Source organism: Leptidea sinapis, chromosome 10 (assembly GCF_905404315.1).
Source record: "Leptidea sinapis chromosome 10, ilLepSina1.1, whole genome shotgun sequence".
Classification (NCBI taxonomy): domain Eukaryota; kingdom Metazoa; phylum Arthropoda; class Insecta; order Lepidoptera; family Pieridae; genus Leptidea; species Leptidea sinapis.
Genome location: NC_066274.1, coordinates 14,183,942 through 14,208,692, shown reverse-complemented (window position 1 = coordinate 14,208,692; position 24,751 = coordinate 14,183,942). Strand labels below are relative to the sequence as shown.

The 24,751-nt window shown below is 33.8% G+C and overlaps 2 protein-coding genes and 1 long non-coding RNA gene across 3 annotated transcripts in view; 2 read left to right on the top strand and 1 right to left on the bottom strand.

Moving 5' to 3' along the window:
* Positions 1–7,769: 7,769 nt before the first annotated feature.
* On the bottom strand, positions 7,770–15,401 carry LOC126966323 (G2/mitotic-specific cyclin-B2). The gene is made up of 7 exons (XM_050810313.1): positions 15,151–15,401; positions 14,879–15,069; positions 14,653–14,782; positions 11,981–12,379; positions 11,220–11,342; positions 10,447–10,664; positions 7,770–8,965 (listed from the first exon to the last, which is right to left on the bottom strand). The coding sequence occupies exons 1-7, from the start codon at positions 15,160–15,162 to the stop codon at positions 8,593–8,595; spliced, it is 1,446 nt and encodes a 481-aa protein (XP_050666270.1). The 5' UTR covers positions 15,163–15,401; the 3' UTR covers positions 7,770–8,592.
* A 2,699-nt stretch (positions 15,402–18,100) lies between these two features.
* On the top strand, positions 18,101–20,184 carry LOC126966373 (uncharacterized). The gene is made up of 2 exons (XR_007729722.1): positions 18,101–18,323; positions 19,222–20,184. It is a non-coding gene; the product is annotated as an uncharacterized LOC126966373 (long non-coding RNA).
* Positions 20,185–23,649: 3,465 nt separating this feature from the next.
* The window catches only part of LOC126966343 (uncharacterized), a 109,343-nt gene continuing 108,241 nt past the window's right edge, over positions 23,650–24,751 (top strand). Inside the window, exon 1 of the mRNA XM_050810341.1 lies at positions 23,650–23,799. The gene's annotated coding sequence lies outside the window, so the exon portion shown is untranslated. The remainder of the gene's footprint in view (positions 23,800–24,751) is intronic.

Below are 24,751 nucleotides of genomic sequence, written 5' to 3'. Positions count from 1 at the left end.
GACCGAAAAAAGTAGCAAAAAATGTCCGACTACCCTCATTGTAGTAAAACGAACGCTAATCGCGATCACTAATCAAAATAGAAAATCGTTACCATCGTGTTGGTTGCTCGATTGCAATATGAGTTGTCGGTACTTTATAGTAAATTTATAGTCATTCTAATCAACATGAAACGCACTTTCTATAAGTATAATTGACACAGTTGTAAGTCTTATACTTTTTGAGAAAATCGAGTGAGACATCCGAAGTAGTTGGTGGCCCGGTTTATTTGCTGTCCAACGTATTTTCACGCCTACACCACTCAACCGATTTTGATGAAATTTAAAATACAGAGATAGACTAGAGCATGGAAAAGGACATAGGCTACTTTTTATTGCGAAAAAATGAATGCAGGGGTTGAGATAGAGGATGGAAGTTTGTATGGAACTTCGTCATTATCGAAGATGACACCTGACAAGATGAAACTTTGTATTTAGGCAATTGATAAGAATTAGTTTATAAGTATTTGTTCGAGAATTTTCGAAAATTTGGCCTACATAGGGATGAAATAGGAGATTAAAGTTCGCAGAGAAATACTATTACAGAGACTGTCTACATTGACAAGCGATATCCGCTGTATCGCAGAAGAGCGCCGCGCGCTGGAAGAGCAGTTTGTATGTGTGTGTTTATATTTACAAAATATCCCAAAAAATAAAAAAATCTGCCCAAAGTAACTATTTCACGCGGACAAAGTCACGGGTAAAAGCTTATGTATATATATTATGGAAATGTTAACAAAGACCTAATCTCGAAGAGATTATGTCAGCAAAAAATACAAAGAATTTTTACAAAGTATGACAACCTTATTGTATCTAAATTTCACATCTACCCGTATTATCTCATCCTTCTTTTTATCGTCTGTTTTTTCGGGAAATGAATCAGGAATTATTATCAAGTGTCTGTATTATATTATTTGTAAGCCCTTGAGCGACCTACTGGATTGATGGAGCAATCAGACGCACCCTATAGGGGATCAGGGTCACGCTGACGCGAAATTCTCAACGAAACCCAACAATTTATGAAAAGTAACGCCATAAATCTTATAAATCTGTTTATATATTCGGATATCTCTTTAACTATAATATTTATAAACGAAAGAACCTTGTCTACTAACTGATCAAACTGATCAATGCAAATAAAAATCTCCTCATTTTTATTCTCGAAACATGAAATGAAGATGGGTGATTTTTATGACGTAGGCACCCACTACGAGAAATGTAAACTTTAATTTTGACAAAGCTGAAGACTGGCAATCATCTACCGATCTGCTGCATTCGCTGGATTATGAATTTTGGTCAGTTTTAGATAGTAGGTATGGCATTATCTAAAGGCCATGGCTATAATTCAAGAAAGTGCGTGTTATAACAATTGATAACAGACCCCAACGTTGAAATGATTGTATTAAGGCCAAAAAGATAAATTTGAGTGAGCATTATATTTTGTAATCATATTATATAAATGTATAAGTTAACGAATTTTTGGTACGTGTAGGTACATACCTAATAAATGTTTTACACAACGGAAAAAAACCTTTACCAAAGGTTTTATGCCAAAAGGCAAGTGTATTTTTTATTTTTTAAATAGGTATCAGTTTAGATTGTCACAAGATCCTTTCCGGACTTATAGGTAGGTATAGGTGCTTTTTATTCTACGTGTGGACATTGATTGAAATTTGAAGTAGGTACAGTTACATACTTGTACTATTACCTACATATTATTCTTTGGTGCAGTGTTTTAAAATTTTAGATACCTAATATTATTGAACGTAGTGTTGAAATTCTCTTTGATATTAGGTATGACTGATTATGACCAATGTGATTTTAAATATCCTTTTTTTGGTCCTGATTTCGTTTTTGGTGCTTATATTTTTAGGTAGGTAGGTTTTCAGTATTTTACTTCTTACATTAACATTGATTTAACTCTTTTTTCGATTTTGAAAAAAGAGAAAAGAAACACAAATTTTATTGCGATAAAATAGAAATTGACAAATACGATTAAAATACTTGTCGCCGGCATTGAACCAACGAGATCGGCCTGAAAAATATCATAAAATATAGGAGTAACAGTAAACGCCGTAGTCAGTGTTATTTATACGATGCTTTTGAAGCTTTTCCCCATTTAAAGGCAGTTTTAAGTGCTGCATAGTTCAGTTTTGATTCTTAATCGCTTTAAATGGCGCACAAAATAAGCAAAAAGTGAATGCAATTAACAATAAAGAAATGAAATCATATGATATTATATTCGTTATTTAAGAAGAATGTCACGCGATGTTTTTTTATGTTGTAAGTACTTTAATAAGCCGTGTGAAATTTTCACATGCATTTTCAACTGATACCTAATTACTAAGAAGGAATTATATTTAAAAGTAATTAGTTTTTGTTGCTAATAATAAACAAATTCGGCATCCCATGGTGTATTGTTCTCACCTCTGTTTAGGGACTCCCCAGTACCAGCTTCTTCCATTTTACACAAAGAGCGACTGACATCATCGACAATCAAGTCATCTTTGATCGGCTTTCACTTTGCGTAGAGATATGGGGTCTTTCTGCAATAAGGGGGCTGGTGTATAGATTTCAACATGTATATGTTACGGAGAGTGCTCAGAAGAGTTGTTTTGGTTAAGGTCCGGTATCCACCAAATTAGAGGAGAGGAAATGTATTGTGGTAACCAATCAGATTTCGTTACTTCCACATGTCCTCTCCGCTTAGCTTCGGTGGAAATGGATCAGGAATGAAAGGAGAGGACATGCCTCATATGTCTACATATCATCATCTCATATGTTCCGCGTCGAACGATCAAGCGGCACGGCAGAGTGGAGATGCGTATAGGCAGGTGGTCGGGCGGCCCGCATTCGCGCGCCATTTTCCCCGCTGCCGGATAATAGCATCAGCCGATTTGGTGGCAGACCTTTCGCTGATATCGATGTTACTGAACGAGGAATCAGACCAGTGTAGACATAATATACAGATGGGAAAGCAACGACGAAGAGGCAACCGTTCCACAAGTACGGCGCACACCCATCGACGCGGAATCATGCGTTTAGGGAGAAAAAGCTGCCATGTCCAACAAAGGCCACACTTTGATGACCTGTGAGAGGTTTCTGGTTTTTCCGCTTTTTAAGAAGGAAACCACGTCGTATCGTCCTAAAAACACCGCGCAAGGAAGCTCAATCCACAATTTGGTTGTATGAGACAGTGGAATGCTACACATTAACATGGTGAGGACGATATCCAAGTTTGTCACGTCTCTTCGGAACACTCGCCGTGATAAATGCGGTAGAATTCAGACAATGCGTAAGATCCCCAATCATTCTAGCATGAGCATGAGCTGATACTAGGGTGAACCTGTTATAGTTAATAAAGCATTGTATTTGTCGAATCCGATTACTAATTATAATGACAGTAATAACAATGTTCACGAAGCATCAAATTCAAATTCAAAAACACTTTATTCATGTAGGTCACGGAAATGACACTTATGAATGTCAAAAAATAAAAATATATTTTCTTATTGAAATTAGTTTTACATTTTAATTGTTTTACAAATCATTTCAATTGAGTACAATATATGCAAAGTGACGCAACAAAAATACTCAAATGTCAAAAACTGAAAGGCTTACACGAGTAAGTCAAAAAAAGAAAAAAAAGTAAATTAATAGATACTTATAAACACAAGAGTTATTGAGTATAGTAGATACATCAATCCACACATACCGTAAATAAATAGAGACATTATGTGAGCATTTCATAAAATAAAATATATAATAACTTTAACTTTAAAGGAAATAATAATAAAAAAAACACATCAACCAGACCTCCCGGTAACAAGATCATCCAGCCACCACGAGTAGCAACCCGTTCACGAGCATGACGCATGGACCAGCTATCACCTCCCTCGACCATATTTTAGGGAAGGGAACAACCCGCCCCACGACACCGCCACAAGCAGAGGCTTTTAAGCGAGCATGATGATGCCTGTCACGAGAAATCCTTACACACAATTACAATCCTTACACAAACAATGAATTCAAGCTCTAAAGGTTGATGTATTCAATATTCCTCCGAGAATTTATATTTATAGTTTATTATTTTTTGCTTTCTAAGAAATATTTGATATTATTTAAACATGACTCATATATTGGATGCAGCGCCTTACAAACTAATTTGTTATGTATATTACAGTCATTGTAAAATACTGTATTTGATTGAAAAGAGTGGCCGTTGAGTTTCTTGTATGTTCTTCTCACGAGCTCTACTTTTCCGAATATATGGTAGATTCAGTAATTTAAAAAAAATATGACGTAGTGACGATTCAAAACCGCTTAGTTGAATAAATTTTATTTGACTTTGAACCAGACCTGAGTCCAACCATAGATGACCATAGCTATGTAACTTGCTCAATTATTAATTAGCGGCGCGGCCATGAAATAATATGCAAGCTATATTGTTACGGTTTGAAAGGCGCCGTACTACTAGTTAGTAATTAAATTAAGGGGCTATTGAGACTAAACATAAAATTCTAATGTCTCAGTGACGAGCGCAATAGATAAAGAAGCCAAAAGATACATTAGGTACCTACCAATGTCAAAACTAAACTTATACTTCATAGCTCTGTATAAAATATTGAGAGGCTCGCAGCTTTGCGCATGTAATTACACCAGTAATTTACACCCTCCTACATACTTGAGAAACAGTAGACACCTAATGCTAATTACCTACGTTTGTCGCAATTGCTGCCTTCAAACTAGTCACGACGTAAAATTCTTGCTAGAAGTTTTAGTTTAATTTGGCTTTAACCTAGAACCAAAACTTTTTTTTTTTTTGGAATAGGAGGACAAACGAGCGTACGGGTCTCCTGGTGTTAAGTGATCACCGCCGCCCACACTCTCTTGCAACACCAGAGGAATCACAAGAGCGTTGCCGGCCTTTAAGGAAGGTGTACGCGCTTTTCTTGAAGGTACCCATGTCGTATCGTCCCGGAAATACCGCACAAGAAGGCTCATTCCACAGCTTCGTAGTACGAGGAAGAAAGCTCCTTGAAAACCACACTGTGGAGGACCGCCACACATCCAGATGGTGGGGATGATATCGTAACTTGTTGCGTGTCGTGCGAAGGTGAATTTCGGCGGCAGGAATCAGGTTGAACACCTCTTCGGAACACTCCCCGTGATAAATGCGGTAGAAGACACAAAATGAAGCGACGTCTCTCTAAAACTATGTAATTATTAAAAATTAAAAAAATACGGCTGCTATGTGAACATTTTGAAACAGCTTCTTGGTTGGATTTACGCAGCAGCCATCTTGAATGCATAGGTAATCATAATGTATGATTAAGGTACGTAATCTGAAAAGGTAGGTAATCTATGCTCAAAGGTTCCATGCGCAGTAATTAGAGGCCAATAATTAGTAAGGTATTTATATTGTTTGAACTAAGTGAATAAACCACATAATTTAATGGTTTTTTGTTACTTACATATAAATAAGACATTTAATATTCACATCTTGTGTCATGTGAAGGCAAAAAAGAAGAATCTCACTCATGCATATCAGCCGGAAGACGTCCACTGCTGGACAAACACCTCCCCCAAAGATTTCCACGACGATCGGTCCAGCGCTGCCCTCATCCAACGTATTCCGGCGATCTTGACCAGATAATCGGTCGATCTTGTCGGATGTGGAGGCCTACCAATACTGCGGCTTCCGGTATGTGGTCGCCATTAGAGGACTGCCCCAACGGCCATCTATCCGTCGAACTACACTGGCCTTCAAAAGTAAGTATCACACTTTTAAAATTGGGATAACGCTTTAAGTTCACAAGATATACTTTCGAAATAAAAAGGACTCCAAAGAGAATTTAATTTTGTACATAAAAACTATATAGACAGAAACATTCTTTTAAGAATTGGCTGAAAAAAAACTTCAAAAACAAAACCATTCCTTTTTCAAAGTGGACGTTTCCGAATTACAATTTTACCATTCACATTTTTCTTTCTGTTTTAAATTTTTTTCAAGATCGATGGGTCTTGTTTTAAAAATTTATGCTAAAATACATTTATTTATCATGCCTTTTTCAGTTGAAGAATGTGCTAGGATCATGGCTTTTCTGGAACTAGGCATCAGTATGCGTCGCACTGCAAGAATGGTGGGTGTGACGGTACGAACGGTCCAGAAGGTAAAGCGAAGGTACGAAGAGACTGGACACCATCTTAGGAGACCTTGTAATGGCAGACCCAGGTGTACCAGTGCCCGAGAAGATCGTTATATTATTTCCACTGTGTTAAGAAATCGCCACCAAAATGCAGTTGAAGTCCAGCAACAGCTACTTCAGACCCGGAGGGACTACATTAGTGACAGTACAGTGAGAAGAAGACTTGCTGAAGCAAATTTGAAACCCCGAAGACCAGCGAGTGGCCCAAAACTCGAGAGACAGCATCGAGTAGCGAGACTGCGATACGCCCGTGAACACATGCAGTGGGATAAAGAAGAATGGTCAAGAATTTTGTTTGCAGATGAGTCTCGATTCTCCCTTTACACTTCTGATGGAAGGCGAAGAGTTTACAGGCGACCTGGTGAGCGATACCTTCAAGCCTGCATCTCAGAAAGAGTCCAATACGGTGGAGGCAGTGTACATGTATGGGCTGGCATATCTTCAGAAGGTCGCACAGAGCTAGTAGCCATAGAAAATGGCACCCTCACTGGGTAAAGATATGCTCAAGAGATTCTCAATGAGTATGCAGGGCCGTATTTAGCAAATATGGGTGATGGATCGATGCTGATGCATGATAATGCCCGGCCACACACGGCTCATATCGTACAAGAGTATATTCAGGAGGTGGGTATCAGCGTGATGGCTTGGCCATCAAGAAGTCCTGATCACAACCCGATTGAACACGCCTGGGATGAGCTTGGGAAGCTAGTCAGAAATCGCAGACCACCACCTACTACCCTCAGGGCACTAAAGCAGGCCCTGGTAGAAGAATGGAAGAATATTCCCCAACATCGGCTCCGAAACAATACCAGTTATTAAAAATTAAATAACATGTAATACATTTTAGTTGAATTTTTTTACACTAAACTAAAAATGTCTATTTTCATTGTTTTATCTTTTTTAAGTTAAAAATGTTACTAATGTATAATTTTAGTTTCTCAAGAATTAAAGCCTATAAAATTTGTTACTTTTGCAGGCCAGTGTATATGCTTTGCCCACTGCCACTTCAGTTTTGCAATAATTTGTGCTATGCGGATGAGTGGTTTTCCTATGGATCTCATTCCTAATTCGATCGCAGGGAAACACCCTTTGAGCGACCATGAGCTTTCTCATTAGTTAGCGACCACGTTTGTGTACCATCATGTAAGTTTTGCGACCACGTTTGTGTAAGTCATCTCTGGCAACAAACACTGGTTGAAAACCTTCGGATCCAGACACTGGTATTTGGGACAAGAAGATTTTACGGAGCTTACCGAACGCTGAACACCACATAATAAATAAGGACTATTGCATTATTTTCTAGGTTACACAAAGACATGGACTTCTTGAATATGTTATTGTAGTTCAAGATGGTAAAGGGTTTTTGTTTAAACCACGGGTTTTACCGTAGTGGATGATCACTGCTGTGCTCACAAGAGATGAAGGAGCCCATACTGCATGGCGCCGCTTGACAATAGCTTCACAGGGTGGAGTTCATATACACAAACTCACATACAAAACTATTTCAAATATAAAACAATAACATTTATTTCAAACATTTTCTATCTTTATTATTACATACTTTACAAATTCACATCACAGGATTACAATAAAATAATAATATTATCTAACATTAGGAAAATATTTTAATACAATGTCTTATAATCAAACTGAAAAATTTTTAGTCACTTATTTAAGAAACAAGATCATTTCATTTGTTTGAAATACATCACAAAATTATTTAAAAACGCAACTTCTTTGTGTTATTTTAGACTTTTAGTCAATAATAGTTCAAGGTACTGACATTACCTTATTGAAAATCATAATGATAATAATATCACTAGACAACAGCAAGTAATGTTGATTAATGTCAGTCGCAGAATTCAAAAAGAATTTAAAATATATATAACTTATTTAATTCACAATCAAATATTTTAATTTTTATTTATCTCCATTAGAAAATACAATTTTCTCATAATAAAAAACACAAACACGGTGTTGTCACAAAACGTCATTAGATAATACAATTAGATCGAAAAGTTAAAACAAAATCCTAAACAAAATATACAGGTACAAATCTTGCAAATCATTCCAACTCTGACTTTATTCTGTGTCGATAAAACTATTATTTGTCGTAATATGTTTGCAGCACTAGTAAATAACTCGTCATAATTTGTCATAACATATTATATTATAATATTATTATTTACTTTGAATAATTATCAGGTTTAATGTCAGAGCTAAAGAATTTACATCTTAATAAAAAGCACAAATCTTAATATAACAGTCAGTCAATCATTATAAACTTTACATCTAAAATAACTTAAATATCACACTAACAATCAACAAATCTAAACCTACCTAAATATTAACTCAGAACAAGTTTGTCAAGTGCAAAGCTCTTTAGTTGCGGCAAGCCGGATACTTTTGCTAGAGTTGGGTCTAAATATTTGTTATAAACGGCCTTGTGTTTTGATTTTCCTACATTCTTGACGATTTTTGCAATATTCCTAATTATTGGGTCAATGTGGTTTAATTCATAGCTAGAGTAATAAGCAAGTGATGGAGTCCACACCTCTTCGAGAGATTTGTTTGTTAATATGTGCATGGATAAACACACTGCTGCCGCGGCCAACTCTGATGGGTGATAATGGGCCATAGAGTAGTCTACTAAACAGAGGTCTACAAAGTACTTAGCGAGATGATGAGTCTTGGATGTTCCCTGAGCAACTTTTACGAATCTGAAAAATGTAAGATTTTAATTAAATTTTTTAGAGAATAGAAAATATTAAAATTTTTATAACATAAATACATATTATAAGAGCATGCGTTTGATGTGATACCACTCAAATTCAAATATTTTTATTCAAAATAGGATTTAAAATCACTTATTGAATGTCAAAAACTACCACCCATTCAAAAGAGAACTGAGAAGAATGGGCGCAAGAAACTCAGAAGGCTTTTTTTTAATATAAATATTGATTACAATGTGATATCGTACAATAAACATTTATAATTAAAGAGCCTGAGGGTGTTCACTTTATTCTTCAGACTTACTAACTTGACCCAACCGAGTATAACAAGTTTATGTTTGTTCCTCGTGTTAACATTCCTCAATGTGCTTATGAACATACAGAACATTATCAAAAATGTATTGAGAAGCAACAGTCAAAATGTTTATTTCTTTAAATTGTTCTCTTAATGATTCTTTAGGACCTAAGTTATAAATCGCGCCATTTAATAAAATATTCGCATCTGCATTTTTGACATTTGGAGTGGTGAATGTAATATATTTGGTTTTATGACTATTTAACAATAAGTTATTGGCGCTCAACCAGTACACGATGTCAGATAGAGCATTATTTACTTAATTATATAAATCTTGGCTTCGTTTCACTTTACACTCAATTTGATACTCGTATTGAGAACTGCATAGATTTGAATTGGCACACAAAATCACTGTAAACAACTCAAATATCATTTAATAGAAAGACCAAAAGCCATGCGAAGCTACCAAAACAGTGTCAATAGAAGACATCATTTGATTTATATCACATAAAGAGTAGCTGTCCTCGCTAGAGGATGCACTTAGTTCAACTAAATCTCACAAAATTCACGCTGATAGTAGTAAAATTACTGATTACAGTGTATAGCACATATTCGTTCCGCAGCAAGCACACTGCGAGGACGCTGCGGGTGATGAGATGTTGACGTTTTATAAAATAATATGTATATTATAAGAGTGTAATGCAGCATATAAGTGAATCGAAAATAATATTAATCACTCCTGGATGAAGCGTTCATGCCTAAATCACAACATGTGTGCCCAAAAACAACATTTACAACAAGTTTTAACTGTAAACAAAGTGAATTTATTTATACAAAAGCATACATTAGCCAGTTTGTACCTATTATGTTTATTGGCATTTAGCTATGCAGAACTGCTTCCAAATCAGTATTAAAGATTTTCAGAGGTTTCAATCTGAAATGCTCATAATTTTCTCTTAAACACATACTTAGAAGCTAGAAACAAGACCACCACATAATGGGAGTTGATTCAAATTCCATAAAACGAAAAAGACTCAAAGCTAAAATATAATAAGACTCAAAACTCGGATTGCTTGGTGGTATCATTTAAATTCAAATCATTTAGGTTAAATTAAAAAAAATATACTTTGACCTGATGTTGCTCATATAAACATAAAAAATTATTTATCTTTACCTCCTCAAGAAACTAATTGGAATAGGCCTAGTAAGATGAAAGCCCAACTTGCTCAGCATTTCCCTTTCACACTTGATTATGTCCTCCTTAGTGTAGGCGTTGTCCGATACATACACAAAATCATCAACATTTGGTGCATATATTTCTTCATACTTGCAAGCTATGAGCATAGCAGTAACTCCAATCAGCTGCAGCCTATCTTTTTGGACATTTACGACCTACAATCAAAAGGTTGAATAACAAGTTGTAAGTTATAATATAATAACAATAAAGGTAGGTAATTAAGGAGTGACCTCATTACGAAGTTCAACCATTTGGCCTCATGCAATGCAGAGCTGTTCAAATGTTCGGAGACCATGCACTCTTTGAACAACTCAATCGCTTAAAGTTATATGAAGACTGTTTTGTGTGACATCTAACACATTTATCATGGGTACTGTTCCACAGAGATGTTTGATAGACCTATGATTTCTTCGGCTGAATTCGACCATCATACCACAAAATTTAATATCTCCACCAACTGGATGTGTGGAGAACCACCTCTTCAGCGTGGTGTTCGAGAAACTTTCTTACACACACACCCAAACTATGCATAACATTGCAATGTTTCCAGGATTTAATTTTTTTTTAATTCAATGTCATTGAATTGACATGGTCATATTATATACAATTTCTTCCAGAAAAAAACAATGGTTGAAGCAATAAATCTTTAAGTTCCTTTGATCTAAAGAAATATAATTATTTTACATTCAAAATACTTAAACATGTGGTACCTGTAAGTATAGGTCAATTATTCCTACACATATTTGCCAAGTCTCATGTAATAGAGAGAACTGAGTTTGAAGCTCCACCAACCAATCAATTAATGTTGCCCTCATGGTTCCAGTAATCACTGGCTGCAAAAAAAGAAAATAATAATTATAGTTGACTCCCCACAAATCATATTCCATTTTCATTTACCTCATAATTTTTTTTATTATAGCTTTTAGAAATGCTTAATAATAAGTACAACATAATTTACAATTTCACACATTTGCTCACAGTTTTAATTAATGTGGCAAGTCTGAATTGAGTTAAAAGTTAGGATATCATCCCCACCATCTGGATGTGTGGCGGTCCTCCACAGTGTGGTTTTCAAGGAGCTTTCTTCCACTTACTACAAAGCTGTGGAATGAGCTTCCTTGTGCGGTGTTTCTGGGACAATATGACATACCCATGTCATATCATCCACCTTACAACTTCCTTAAAGGCCGGCAACATTTGATTTCTCTGGTGTTACAAGAGAATGTGTGGCGGTGATCATTTAACATCAGGTGACCCGTACGCTCGTTTGTCCTCCTATTCCATAAAAAAAAATTGAGTAACTAAAAACACTAAGTAAACAAATAAAGTTCTGCTTGAGCACTGCTCCTAGAAAAGCAAAAATTAACTGATGTCAAAGATTTTAAGGATTCACTAGCACTGTAGCAAAATATTGTTCCTTTGTCAAGTGGTGAAGCACTTGACAAAGGAATATATTTTATTCTATACATACCTGCTTCTTCAAATGATCAGTTTCAACAGGGTACTTCTTCTCAAGTTCTGTCAAATACCTATAGATATCTTTTATGTATGTAGACATAAGTATTGGTTTGTTATGATCCTTGGCATCAATATCTTCAATATTTGGTGGCAACACCGGTGTAGCTGGTTCATTTGTACATCTCCCGAGTGAATTTTCTCTAACATCACTTTTTTTTATATTTTTTACTGATAAATTTTCATTTATTTTCAATTTACTTAGAGATACAGTTGATTCTTTCAATACCGGTCTAATTGAAGCTACATTCTCCTTAAGTTTGGTGGGTTTTCTAATGTCATGTGCTGCCTTCTTTGCTTGCTGCACAATGATAGAGGATTCTTTGGTATTATTTTTACAGTCTTTAACTGCAGCCTGAATTGGGGGAATATAAACAGAATTAATAAGTAATTATCACAATCAGCCAACAAGAATTGAATTTTGTCAGCATTACTTTCCTTCCAAGAACAACCAAGTTATAGAATAAACTTCATTGTGTGATTGTAGAAAATATTTGTGAAAATAGTGCCTACTATATATTGAAAAATTTCAAGAATATGGATACACACAAAAACATTTGACACCTTAGAACACAACTACAGTAATTGGCAAGCCCTAAAAACCATGGCATCAATTAATTGAGAATGTATATGTAGTTCAGCTTGAGTTAAATTTGTATCATTAGGATGAGAATTGCCAGTACAAAGCAGGACTGAAAGTTTTTCACACATGTACTAGAAATCTATATATATAAAAATGAATTGCTGTTTGTTAGTCTCGCTAAAACTCGAGAACGGCTGGACCGATTTGGCTAATTTTGGTCTTGAATTATTTGTGGAGGTCCAGAGAAGGTTTAAAAGGTGAATAAATAGGAAAATGCTGCTAAATTAAATAAAAACAACAAATTTGTTTTTCCTTTGATGTGTCCATACATAATTTCTATGAGAGAATTTATTGACGCACGGTTTGACAGTTCTGCTGTGAAACAATTTCATTACGACAGCAGGGTGCATATTTTACGAAGTAATTTTTGATGTTACGATATATTATTGACAAATTCATGTAAAAACATTATTTTATTTATCATATACAGAACAACATCCGTCGGGTCAGCTAGTAGAAATATTTATTTACAATAGTGACAATAATATACTGCACTTGGTAAATGTCATGAAGCTACATTGGTTTCTAAAAAGGCTTAGACATGGAGACAGAAGAATCTTTATTCATCATATACAACTTAGCCAATTTAATATTATACAATTTTAGGTGGCCTTAGGTGGTTACAGGAAGAAGACTTCAGGAAACTGGATGGATATGACCTAGGTATTAAAATAGATGGTAAAAAGCTGAGTCACTTGAGATTTTCGGATGATACAGTGACCAAAGAAAACTACCCAGGAACTTTACAATCTATGTTACAAGAGTTAAATAACTGAAAAAGGATTAACAATAAAGTATATTTCACATCTACAATAAAAATAATATATGTATACATGTACATTTATATATACATTTAAAACTGTATTTAAATATATATATATTTATAAAAATTCAAAATAAACCCAATTATAAAGATACTACATTATTCTATAAAAATAAACCAAGTCAACAGTCTGTAGTCAACCCAAATGTTTTTAAGAATACCCTCAACATTAATGAAGGCTCAAATACTAACCAGTATAATGTATGATAAAGAAATGTTATTTATTTTCTTGTTGAACTGTGAAAAATTGTTCTTATAAAGTTGAATTGCTATCTTAGATATGACCTTTTGTGTACTATGAGTGACTGTAAAAAACAATGTCCCTGGAAGTAACTAGTATTATAATACAGGCCCGGCCTAGTTTAATGCTAGTGACAATTAAAATAATATACATTATTTTAAACAATTATTAGTAGCACTACTTATGTAAAACTGTAATAACTTTAATTTTAAACACTTATTACTTATGTTTAACATTCATGTAAAATACACAGCTGTTTTTTTTGTAATAAATTTTTCAGCTTTTTGTATTAAATTTGCAAATTATGATTGTTAAAGCTTAGAATAATTTAACACACACACATTTTACCACTTTGGAATTGTCTCTCGAGCAAACAATTCAGATAGAAAAACTGATATTAGAAATCTCAATATCATTTTTGAAGACCTATCCATAGATATCCTCTACACATATGGGATTGATGAAAAAAATATTTAAGTTTCCTTTCTAAGTATAGGAATCCCCTAAAATTTATTTTTTATATTTTTGTGTGAAAATCTTAATAAATCTCGGTTTACAGAATACATGTACTTACCAAGTTTCAACAGTACAGTTCCTAGTTTCGGAAAAAAAGTGGCTGTGACATGCGGACAGTCCCGACAAATCTATAAGGGTTTCGTTTTTTGCCATTTGTCAATGGAACCCTAATAAAAATAATTTTGCTTTTATCATTATAATGGAACCTCCGCCAGTCCTTTGGCAGTGTGATTAACAAAAATGCTAATAATTTGCATAGTATGCAATATAAATTTGTGTCACTTAGAATAAACTGTGTACCAAAACTAGAACATGAATTAAGGTTGAAAAACAGACCCAAAAATTTACCAAGTTTTTTACTATCGTCATTATACTATTTCTTCAAAATTATTTAAAAAATCAAACCTGAGTATGAAGAGCAGCTCTTGTAGCCAGACCTGCAGTGCTTTCTTCACGACGCAAGGGTGGCCGTGTTGACTGGACTTTATTTTTGTTAGATATTCCAGTGTCTATTTTAGACTGAATATGATTGTAGCTGTTGATGAAGTAGTATATTTTAATAATTTTAAACAATTTTGTATTGATTATGGGGTGGAAACTTTCGAGATATCAATAGTATAAATCAACATACCTCTTAATATTAGCGCATTTAGCTTTTCTTTCGAAGTTTGCCGCTGTAGCTTTAACCATAGAGAAGTCCCGAATCGGGGCGACATTCGTACTGATTTCACCAAGAGCTCCGCGAAGAGCTGTCCCTTGTCGTCTTGTAATGTTCAATTTACCCCTAACGCCGTTAATATTTTCTTGATCTTGTAAATGATTCTAAAAAAAACAAATAATATAAGTAAGAAGGCTTTAAACTACATTGATACATATAAAATAATCATATCAAAAATTACTAACTTGCACTTCCATTGTAACTGCAGCAAATAATCGGAATACAGAGCCCTATACACCCAAACATATAACAACAACGCGAAATAATACAGTACAGCAAGTAGAAAAGAGGAAGAGAAGAAGATAAATACTCAAACTTCCACGATGATCAGTATTGGTTGTTACTTGAAGGCGTCTCGAATCCTGATTCCTGAATTTTTGAATGATCAAACTGCAAAATAACGGAAAGATGAGGTCCAGTGCAGTGCAAAGATCACAGAGCAGGGTGCGATTGACATTACTAAATGCAGATCGCGGATTGGTGGATGTTAAGGCATCGAGTAGGAAACGGAATCAGTGACATGCTTTTTAATTAAATTTATCTTTCCAAAACATTTATGTCTTAAAAGTTAAAGAAACTCATTATTTTTAAATTATTTTTTTCATTAAAAAAGGGGTGGTATGTTGAGCGAGGATAATTTTGTCTTTATAAGATCTTTATTCGTAAAGCCATCCATAGACATTTTTTTTTTGGTTCTGTTCGTCCATCTGGACAGGCAAAGGGGTCAAAAGCCCATACAGCCAAGTCTTCATTTTTATTTTTCTATTCTTCACGTTACACAGCTTGTTCAAAGTCAAGCTAAGTATTTATATAATCTTCATCTTCAAACATAAATAGTACAATTTCCCATAAAAGTAGTATTTCGTGTTCTTCATGTTTCATTTTCTTCATATACATAATATAGGTTCGCATGAAAGGCCGAAGCCAAGTCTTTTATTGATAATATTCTTGTTCCAATGAAGATCAAGCTTAAACCCCGGGCGGGCTCAATAATAATAAACTTTTATGATATAATACTAAAATATAAATCTTATATACGTTATAAGAAATATATTATACATGAATTATAAGTAATAATTATGAATATTAGTTGAATATAATTATAAGATAATATGAAACTAATTTAAGGTAGAACTACAAATATAATATTTACATTTATACATTAAAATAATTTATGGACGAATATGTTTTAAGTCTGTGTAAGGGATTGTGTCAAAAGCCAAGACGTATTTTCAAATTTCGCCTACCGTTGAAACTATAAATTTGTAAAGCGGCACGAAGCAGTCATAAGTTTTCAATAACTGCTGAAGTGAGCGCGGGATGTCTTCAGCATTCTTATAAATATCCAAGAGGCAGTCTATCAATGTAAATCTTTGAAGATTATATTGGGGACAGTCAAAGAAAATGTGATCAAGAGTTTGGATGGATAAATTACAGAATTGACAAGTTGGAGAATCTTAAACACCGATCCTAAATAAATGAGCACCACTACGAGAATGTCCCAGACGTAACCGACAAATTGTGGTGTAAAATATTCTGTGCAAGTATTTTTTCTTTTTAACAAACCAGGGAGGAGAGAATTCGTTTTTAATGTCGGGTAACCATTTGCCCTTTGTTTGATCAACTTGTTGCCAATAATTCTGAAAGTCTTGCAAGAATGTACCTTTAAAATGAGACAGTGCATCTGTGTGTGGTATGGGAATGTTCAAAGCAGTATGTATCTGATTACTATTCACAATAGATTTAGCAAGATAATCAGCTTGTTCATTTCCTTCCACGCCTATGTGTGAAGGTGTCCGGAATAAAACAATATCTATTGTTAGGGATAAGCATTGATATTTGTCTCTAATATTGATAAATGATGAAATTAGTTGTAACATTACATTTAGGATATTGTAAAGCTTTTAAAACACTCATGCTATATGTTATAACGATCCAATTATTATATGACTGTTCTCCAATATATTCTAGAGCAGCATATATGGCAGCACATTCCGCTGTGTATATACTAGCCAGGGTATTTAACCTATGACCAAACCCACTCCGCAGTTGTATGTCATAAACTGCCATAGAGACAGCAGTATTACTTTTAGATCCATCAGTATAAAGTTGGTTATAATTTTGCCACTCTGACAGCATACGATATACATCTTCCTTATATTTTAATGATTCATTAATAATTATTTTAATAGGTGTATATTTTGAATTATAAGAATTTAAAAAACATGGCCAAAGAATACTAGAAAATAGATTATGATCACAAGAAAAATGTAACAAATCAGAGATGCCTTCTACTTGATAGTAGGAATTATTGTCAGTTCGGTTAATATAGTCCTGTATCTTTAATAGGAGTGGACGATTATTAATAGAACTTAATTTGAGAAAGAATTTTATTTGTAGATATTTGAATCTAAGAGCTAGTGGGGCAATATTACATTCTACTTGTAATGATATAATAGGAGTAGACCTAAAAGCGCCTGTTATGATCCTTAAGAATTTATTTTGTATTTTTTTAAATTTATTCACTAATGTTATTACTCCACCATAACAAAAGAAGGCATACTCAAAATGGCTACGGACTAATGACTTATATAGTGTTAGCAAGATTCGTGGGTCTGCACCCCAATATGTACCAGCTAATGATTTCAGAATATTGCAGGCCTTTAATGCTCGATTTTCTAATATTTCAACATATTTGTGCCATCTAAAATTACTTAAAAACGTAACTCTTAAAAACTTTATTGAATTATCTATTGAAATTTCCTGAGTACCATAATATATTGTTGCATCTCTTATTCTTATAGAATGCTTTGAATATATTACTACTTTGCTTTAGTCAATACTGACCTCAAGACTAAGATATTGAAAATAAAGCTCCAATTTTTTGAGTGCTACATTAAGATCTAACACAACATTTGATAAATTAAGTCCTGAACTATAATACACTACTAGATCATCAGCAAATTGGAGGTTAGAAACTCTATTAACCAAAACAATATTTATTTGATTTGTGTAGATTATAAAGAGCAATGGACTCAAAATTCCGCCCTGCGATACGCCTCTATATGAATATCGAGGACCTATTAATTGGTTATTGACTCTAACATAAAGTTTACGACCATGCAAAAAATTGAATATCCACTACTATTTTTTCTACTAACTATTTTTTCAGGGACATTTAAGCATAGAAGAATGGATGATAATTTTTCTAAATCAACATTATTAAATGCTCCTACAACATGCAAAAAAACACCAGCCAATATCTTATTGTCAATCTGGGCACTATGGATGTCAAGACATAAATGCCGTATACTCTCACAAGCAGAACGACCACATCGAAATGCAAATTGATTATTAGGTAAGAGGTTGTTACTTTCAATATAAAATATTAATCTCTGTTTTATTAATTGTTCAAAAATTTTACCAACACACGAGCTTTGTGTGATAGGAAGATATGAATCAGCTGAACTAGAATCTTTCCCATGCTTTAAAATTGGAATTAGACAGTCTGTTTTCCATTCTTCTGGAATAGTGGAGTTCTTCCAAAGGAGATTTAATATTTTTAGAAACTTATTTAAGTTAGAAGAGTTTAGGAGTTTAAACATTTTATAGGAGAGCCAATCCAAACCGCATGCAGAGTCCTTTCTTGATGATAGACCAGCTTTTAATTCTTCAATAGTAAAAGGGGCAATCATAAAAGAGTTGGTGCTATTTAAAGGATGATTATTGTGAATAATTGTCAAATTTGGTACTGTATCTGGAGTATATTTGTGTAAAAAGTTGGATATCCAATTATTGCTAGAGAAACAATTATTATTAGAATATAAGTTCTTAAATTTCCTCATTTTAGTCCAAATCTGTTTCATTGGTGTTAACCTATTTATGGTGGAGCAAAAATCTGTCCAGGATTTACGACGTTCAATTCTTAATATACATTATTTCTTTGCTTGAGCTTGCTTAAAATGAATGTAGTTTTGGATATTGCAATTTGATTTGAATAACAGATAAGCCTGTTTGCAATCTTCTACCACTTTAGTACATTGCCCATTCCACCAGGGAAGTTGTCGCTTTCTTTTAGGTAGATTAGTAATATTGTTACAGTGGTAGTTGGTTTTAGGTACTGAATTTTCTACCGCTCTAAGAATTATGAAACAGAAGTTATTGTAAGACTTCTGTAGATTACAATTATTTATATCAAATTGTTTTAACAAGTCATTTACTAAGTTCTCATATTGTTCCCAATTTAATATTTTCAGATTACAGTGTGGAGGAATGTTGGATGGAATTGAGGAAGATTCAGTTTCCGACACTACCATGGAAAATTTTGTGATTGTAGGCAAGTGATAGCTGCCCAAAGAGGCCTGATGAACTTGCCATTCACAGCACAGGAATAATGAAGATGATACTATTTTTAGATCTAGTCCATTTGGTCTCCAAGAATTAGTACCCACTGTAGTTGGTTGATCATTATTTAAGAGCATTAAGTCATTATCGTCCATTACATCCATGATGTCTCTACCTCTAGAATTGGTTCTATTACAACCCCAAATGGTATGGTGAGCATTAAAATCACCAGCAATTATTAGTGGTTTTGGAATACTATGCAACAGTCTATTAAACTTAGATTTGTCAAAGTTAGGTACACTGTTGCCAGGACTATAAAAGCTAACAATTGAGATGTCTTTTTGTTTGTATTTAATTTTGATTGCTACATTTTGCAAGGAGTTATCAGAAAATGTTTCTAACTTTTGAAAATAAATGCTATTTCTAACAAAAATTGCTACACCATTGTGATCATTACCACAATCATTTCTTAGTATTGTATAACCTCTGATAGAAAACTGTATATTTGGTTTAAGCCAAGTTTCTGATATAAGTGCTATGTGTATGTCCTGCTCATAAAGTAGGTTTTGAAGTTCAAGTCTGTTACTCAACAGACTTTGAGCATTCCACTGTACTATGTTAAGTTTGTGACAGTTGAATGTGACGTTTTATTTTTAATTTGTATGGTATCTTTAATAGCTGAACTAATTGCGTGTGAGCTAATGCTTTGATTCTGTGTTTTATTTAGTGTAATGACTTTTATTATTGATTCTGTGATTAGGTTCATTGCTGCTGGATTGGATAAAATTAAATTAATCATGTCTTGTGTGTTCTCTGTCTTATTGAGTGATGGAAAGTTTGTTGGATGTTTAAATAAATCTGATAATGATGTTTTACTTTTATTTTTACTATCCAATATATTTTTTTGTTTTATAGGGCATTGACCTGATACTGCAAGATGGTTACCTTTACAGTGCACACATACTGCTTTGTCAATAGGTATAGTACATTTTTTATATGAATGAATTTCAGTGCAGATTGAGCAATGCTGAGCATTCTTACAGAATTTAGCCAAGTGGTCAAACCTAAGGCATCGGAAACACTGCTTAACTGGCGGCACATATGGTCGCACTGGTAGACGCCACATCTTTAAGTGAACGTAATCTGGGAGTGAAGTAGATGACGCAAAAGTAATAATGACTGCCTGTGTAGGTTGTAATATAAAACCACTATCGGATTTGTTTTTTTTTCATTATACGCCGAACAGAAATATTTTTTTTGTACTTGACAAAGATTTGAAAATTTTTTTGTTGGACATATCAATGGGTACGGAGGAAATCACTCCAGACAATTCAGTGGCACCAGCTGGGATGGATGCCTTAATATTTTGTTCCCTTAAAAATGTCGTGTTGTCTAGGAATGTATTAGCCAAATTGGGTCGTTCAAACACTACTCCTATCTTATATTTGTTGAGTTTCTTAAGATATTTAATGCCTTTAATGAAGCGCGATAAGTAGCTACTAAGAGTTAGCATGTCACAACTACCCAGTGGCTGTTCAGTGACACTCTCTATGAAGACTATAAATTCATGACCGGCACTTGCGTCTTCCGGATATCGGCGACAATAGTCGGCCACCCTATATGGCAAATAAAAGTCCTCATGGTCTTCCAAAACTGTACGCGAATCTGAGTATTCGCTACTTTCAGAGGTGGAATCTAAAATAGACTCACCTTTATCTCGTTCCGGCTTGGTTTTTTTCCGCCTTTTCGACATCTCTTAGCACAAACCTAAATCACTAAATATATAGACTTTTACTTATACTGAACAAATTAAATGATATACATATACAAATACTTATATACTTTTCAAAAATATGAGGATTATATACAATATAATAGAAATATTTAATTTTATAGTTAAAAAGACCGCCCTAAGCAATCAAGAGTTCCCGCGCCTCTCCCATCCATAGACATTTTTTTTTTGGTTCTGTTCGTCCATCTGGACAGGCAAAGGGGTCAAAAACCCATAGAGCCACCATCCGTAGACATTTTTTTTTGATTCTCCATCAGATAGGTTATTTATTCATTGTGTCCCGTAGGTAGGCAAGGGTATGATACCATACAGCCTCATCAAAAGCTACTTTAATTTCAGACAGTAATGTTTTTCATATAAAGACTATAATATAAGCCTATTCTATCGTTTTTATATTGAACATAACAATCTGTAGTACACAACTTTCAAATACTTAGTGTTGAAATTAAGGTCTTCGAACGCAATCCGTGTGACAATACGCTATTCGACAGTATGAAAACCTACGGCCTACCTAACTTATTTTTTGTCAACCGCATAAGGAATACCGATTATGGATTTTACAAAAAAAAAAACAAAACAGCTTAATTTATTTTGAGTTCGAACGTAGATAGTATCGACTGCCGCCTTAATAAAATAAATATTGAATTATAACCAAGCTCTGCATACGGTGGGTTTTCTAGTGAGCCATCCAGAGATATTATTATATAATTGGTACCTCTTTGTTTTCCTTTGTTCAAGTAAAATTAGGCATAAAAAACAATGTTTGTAACAGTGGTTTGTAATCATAATTAATAACAATTAATAATAGCAATGGAAGTTGAAACAGAAATAATACCTTCAATTTTGAGGCAACCTTTGATTGCCGACAGATATTATCGTCTCGAACTAATATATTTAAATAACAAATGAATACTAAGTAAAATTTTATCTGATGTAAGTAGACCTACTGGGTCAATAACAACAGGGGTTGCTACAATTTTAAGTAGTTAATAACAAAACAAAGTTTCTTATATTCTTTAATGATGTTAGTAAAGGGAATGACTATGTACTTACATTCTTCTCCGTATGATCCACAAACCAATTTTTGTAAAAATAGTTTTTTTTTATTATGGAATAGGAGGACAAACGGGCGTACGGGTCACCTGTTGTTAAGACTTTTATGACAAAAAAAAAGAATCCCGCTGAGCTTCTTGCGCCCGTTGTTCTCAGGTCTGAGGCGGATGGCTAGTAGTAAAACTACCACCCATTTATCAAATGAGTGGTAGTGTTTGTCTTTCAATAAGCTATATCATATCCTATTTTGTATTAAAAATTGAATTGGAATATATATAATAATGGTTCATTACTTCTTTTATCTTTGATCAAGTGGATTGGGTGATTGAATAATCACATTAAAAAAAATTATCACTGATTTTACTAGCCAGCACAAGTTAATCAGAAATTGTTAGGCAGTCAAAAATAAGGTGTTCTACAGTTCCTTCGTTTTAGACGCTATGTGGCCAAATATTATTTAAATGGAAACTCATTAATACACAGTCATGCAAAGCGTGACGGTGCAGTATTATGACCAAATCGCAATCTATTAATCGTGTTACTAAATCTTTATTGTTATCCTTCCATTGCTTGTACCAAGACAGGTATGCTTTTTTGTATGCGGCTACACCACTCTCCTTTATTATCTGAATCCTTCTTCTACAGTTCTAACCAAAACATTTTAAATTCCTGGCCAATAATATATTATTGGAAACAATCAGTCATAGGAATCTCTATTACATTGTTAAATTAAACTATATTAATACCTTCTTATGCAGTCCTAATAGCCATTACGAATCGTATTATACCTCTATCTGATACAAGGAAGGGTCGTACTTACATATTATGACTTTTTTTTATATAAACCAGAGGATATTATAGTTAGATTTATAATTATTAACTTTAAGGTTAGTTACACCTTTGATTAAGTTTAAAGAATCAGTTACTGTAAAGGTCTTAAAGTTGCATATCTCACGTATTATTAGTAATGCCTGATACACTGCATAAGATTGTGCTGTAAAAATTGAATATGTTTGGTGTACAAAATAACTTAAAGGCCGTCAACGCTCCTGATTCCTCTGGTGTTGCAAGAGATTGTTGATCACATGATGTATAGTAATTTTTTTTTTTATTTTATAGCCTGACGGCAGTCGCTGCATTCCCAATCTGTGGTATCAATAAGAAAGTCATTTATGTTATGGTAACCTTTGTCACATAAACGTTTTAATTTTTATTTATTTTGAATTTCTTTAAAAATAAATTTCTGACTTAAAATTTTTAGTTACCAAGTGATAAAATAATAAAAAAAGTTACGTCTTGTGTAGGGTTTGTGGTACTTGGCTGTATGGGCTTTTGACCCCTTTGCCTGTCCAGATGGACGAACAGAACCAAAAAAAAAATGTCTATGGATGGGAGAGGCGCGGGAAAATAAAAAAAAATAATCAAGAGAACTCTTGATTGCTTAGGGCGGTCTTTTTAACTATAAAATTCAATATTTCTATTATATTGTATATAATCCTCATATTTTTGAAAAGTATATAAGTATTTGTATATGTTTATCATTTAATTTGTTTAGTATAAGTAAAAGTCTATATATTTAGTGATTTAGGTTTGTGCTAAGAGATGTCGAAAAGGCGGAAAAAAACCAAGCCGGAACGAGATAAAGGTGAGTCTATTTTAGATTCCACCTCTGAAAGTAGCGAATACTCAGATTCGCGTACAGTTTTGGAAGACCACGAGGACTTTTATTTGCCATATAGGGTGGCCGACTATTTTCCGTTCTAAGTTGCCGATATCCGGAAGACGCAGGTGCCGGTCATGAATTTATAGTCTTCATAGAGAGTGCCACTGAACAGCCATTTGGTAGTCGTGACATGCTAACTATTATAAGCTACTTATCGCGCTTCATTAAAGGCATTAAATATCTTAAGAAACTCAACAAATATAAGATAGGAGTAGTGTTTGAATGACCCAATTTGGCTAATACATTCCTAGACAACACGACATTTTTAAGGGAACAAAATATTAAGGCGTCCATCCCAGCTGATTCAAAGATTTACATTGATAGACTGCCTATTGGATATTTATAAGAATGCTGAAGACATCCCGCGCTCACTTCAGCAGTTATTGAAAACTTATGACTGCTTCGTGCCGCTTTACAAATTTATAGTTTCAACGGTAGGCGAAATTTGAAAATACGGCTTGGCTTTTGACACAATCCCTTACACAGACTTAAAACATATTCATCCATAAATTATTATTGGACTTGTGTTTATAATGTAAATTTTAATGTATAAATGTAAATATTATATTTGTAGTTATACCTTAAATTAGTTTCATATTATCTTATAATTATATTCAACTAATATTCATCATTATTGCTTATAATTCATGTATAATATATTTCTTATAACGTATATGAGATTTATATTTTAGTATTATATCATAAAAGTTTATTATTAAAAATAAGGGGTTAAGCTTGATCTTAATTGGAACAAGAATATTATCAATAAAAGACTTGGCTTCGGCCTTTCATGCGAACCTATATGTATATGAAGAAAATGAAACATGAAGAACACGAAATACTACTTTTATGGGAAATTGTACTATTTATGTTT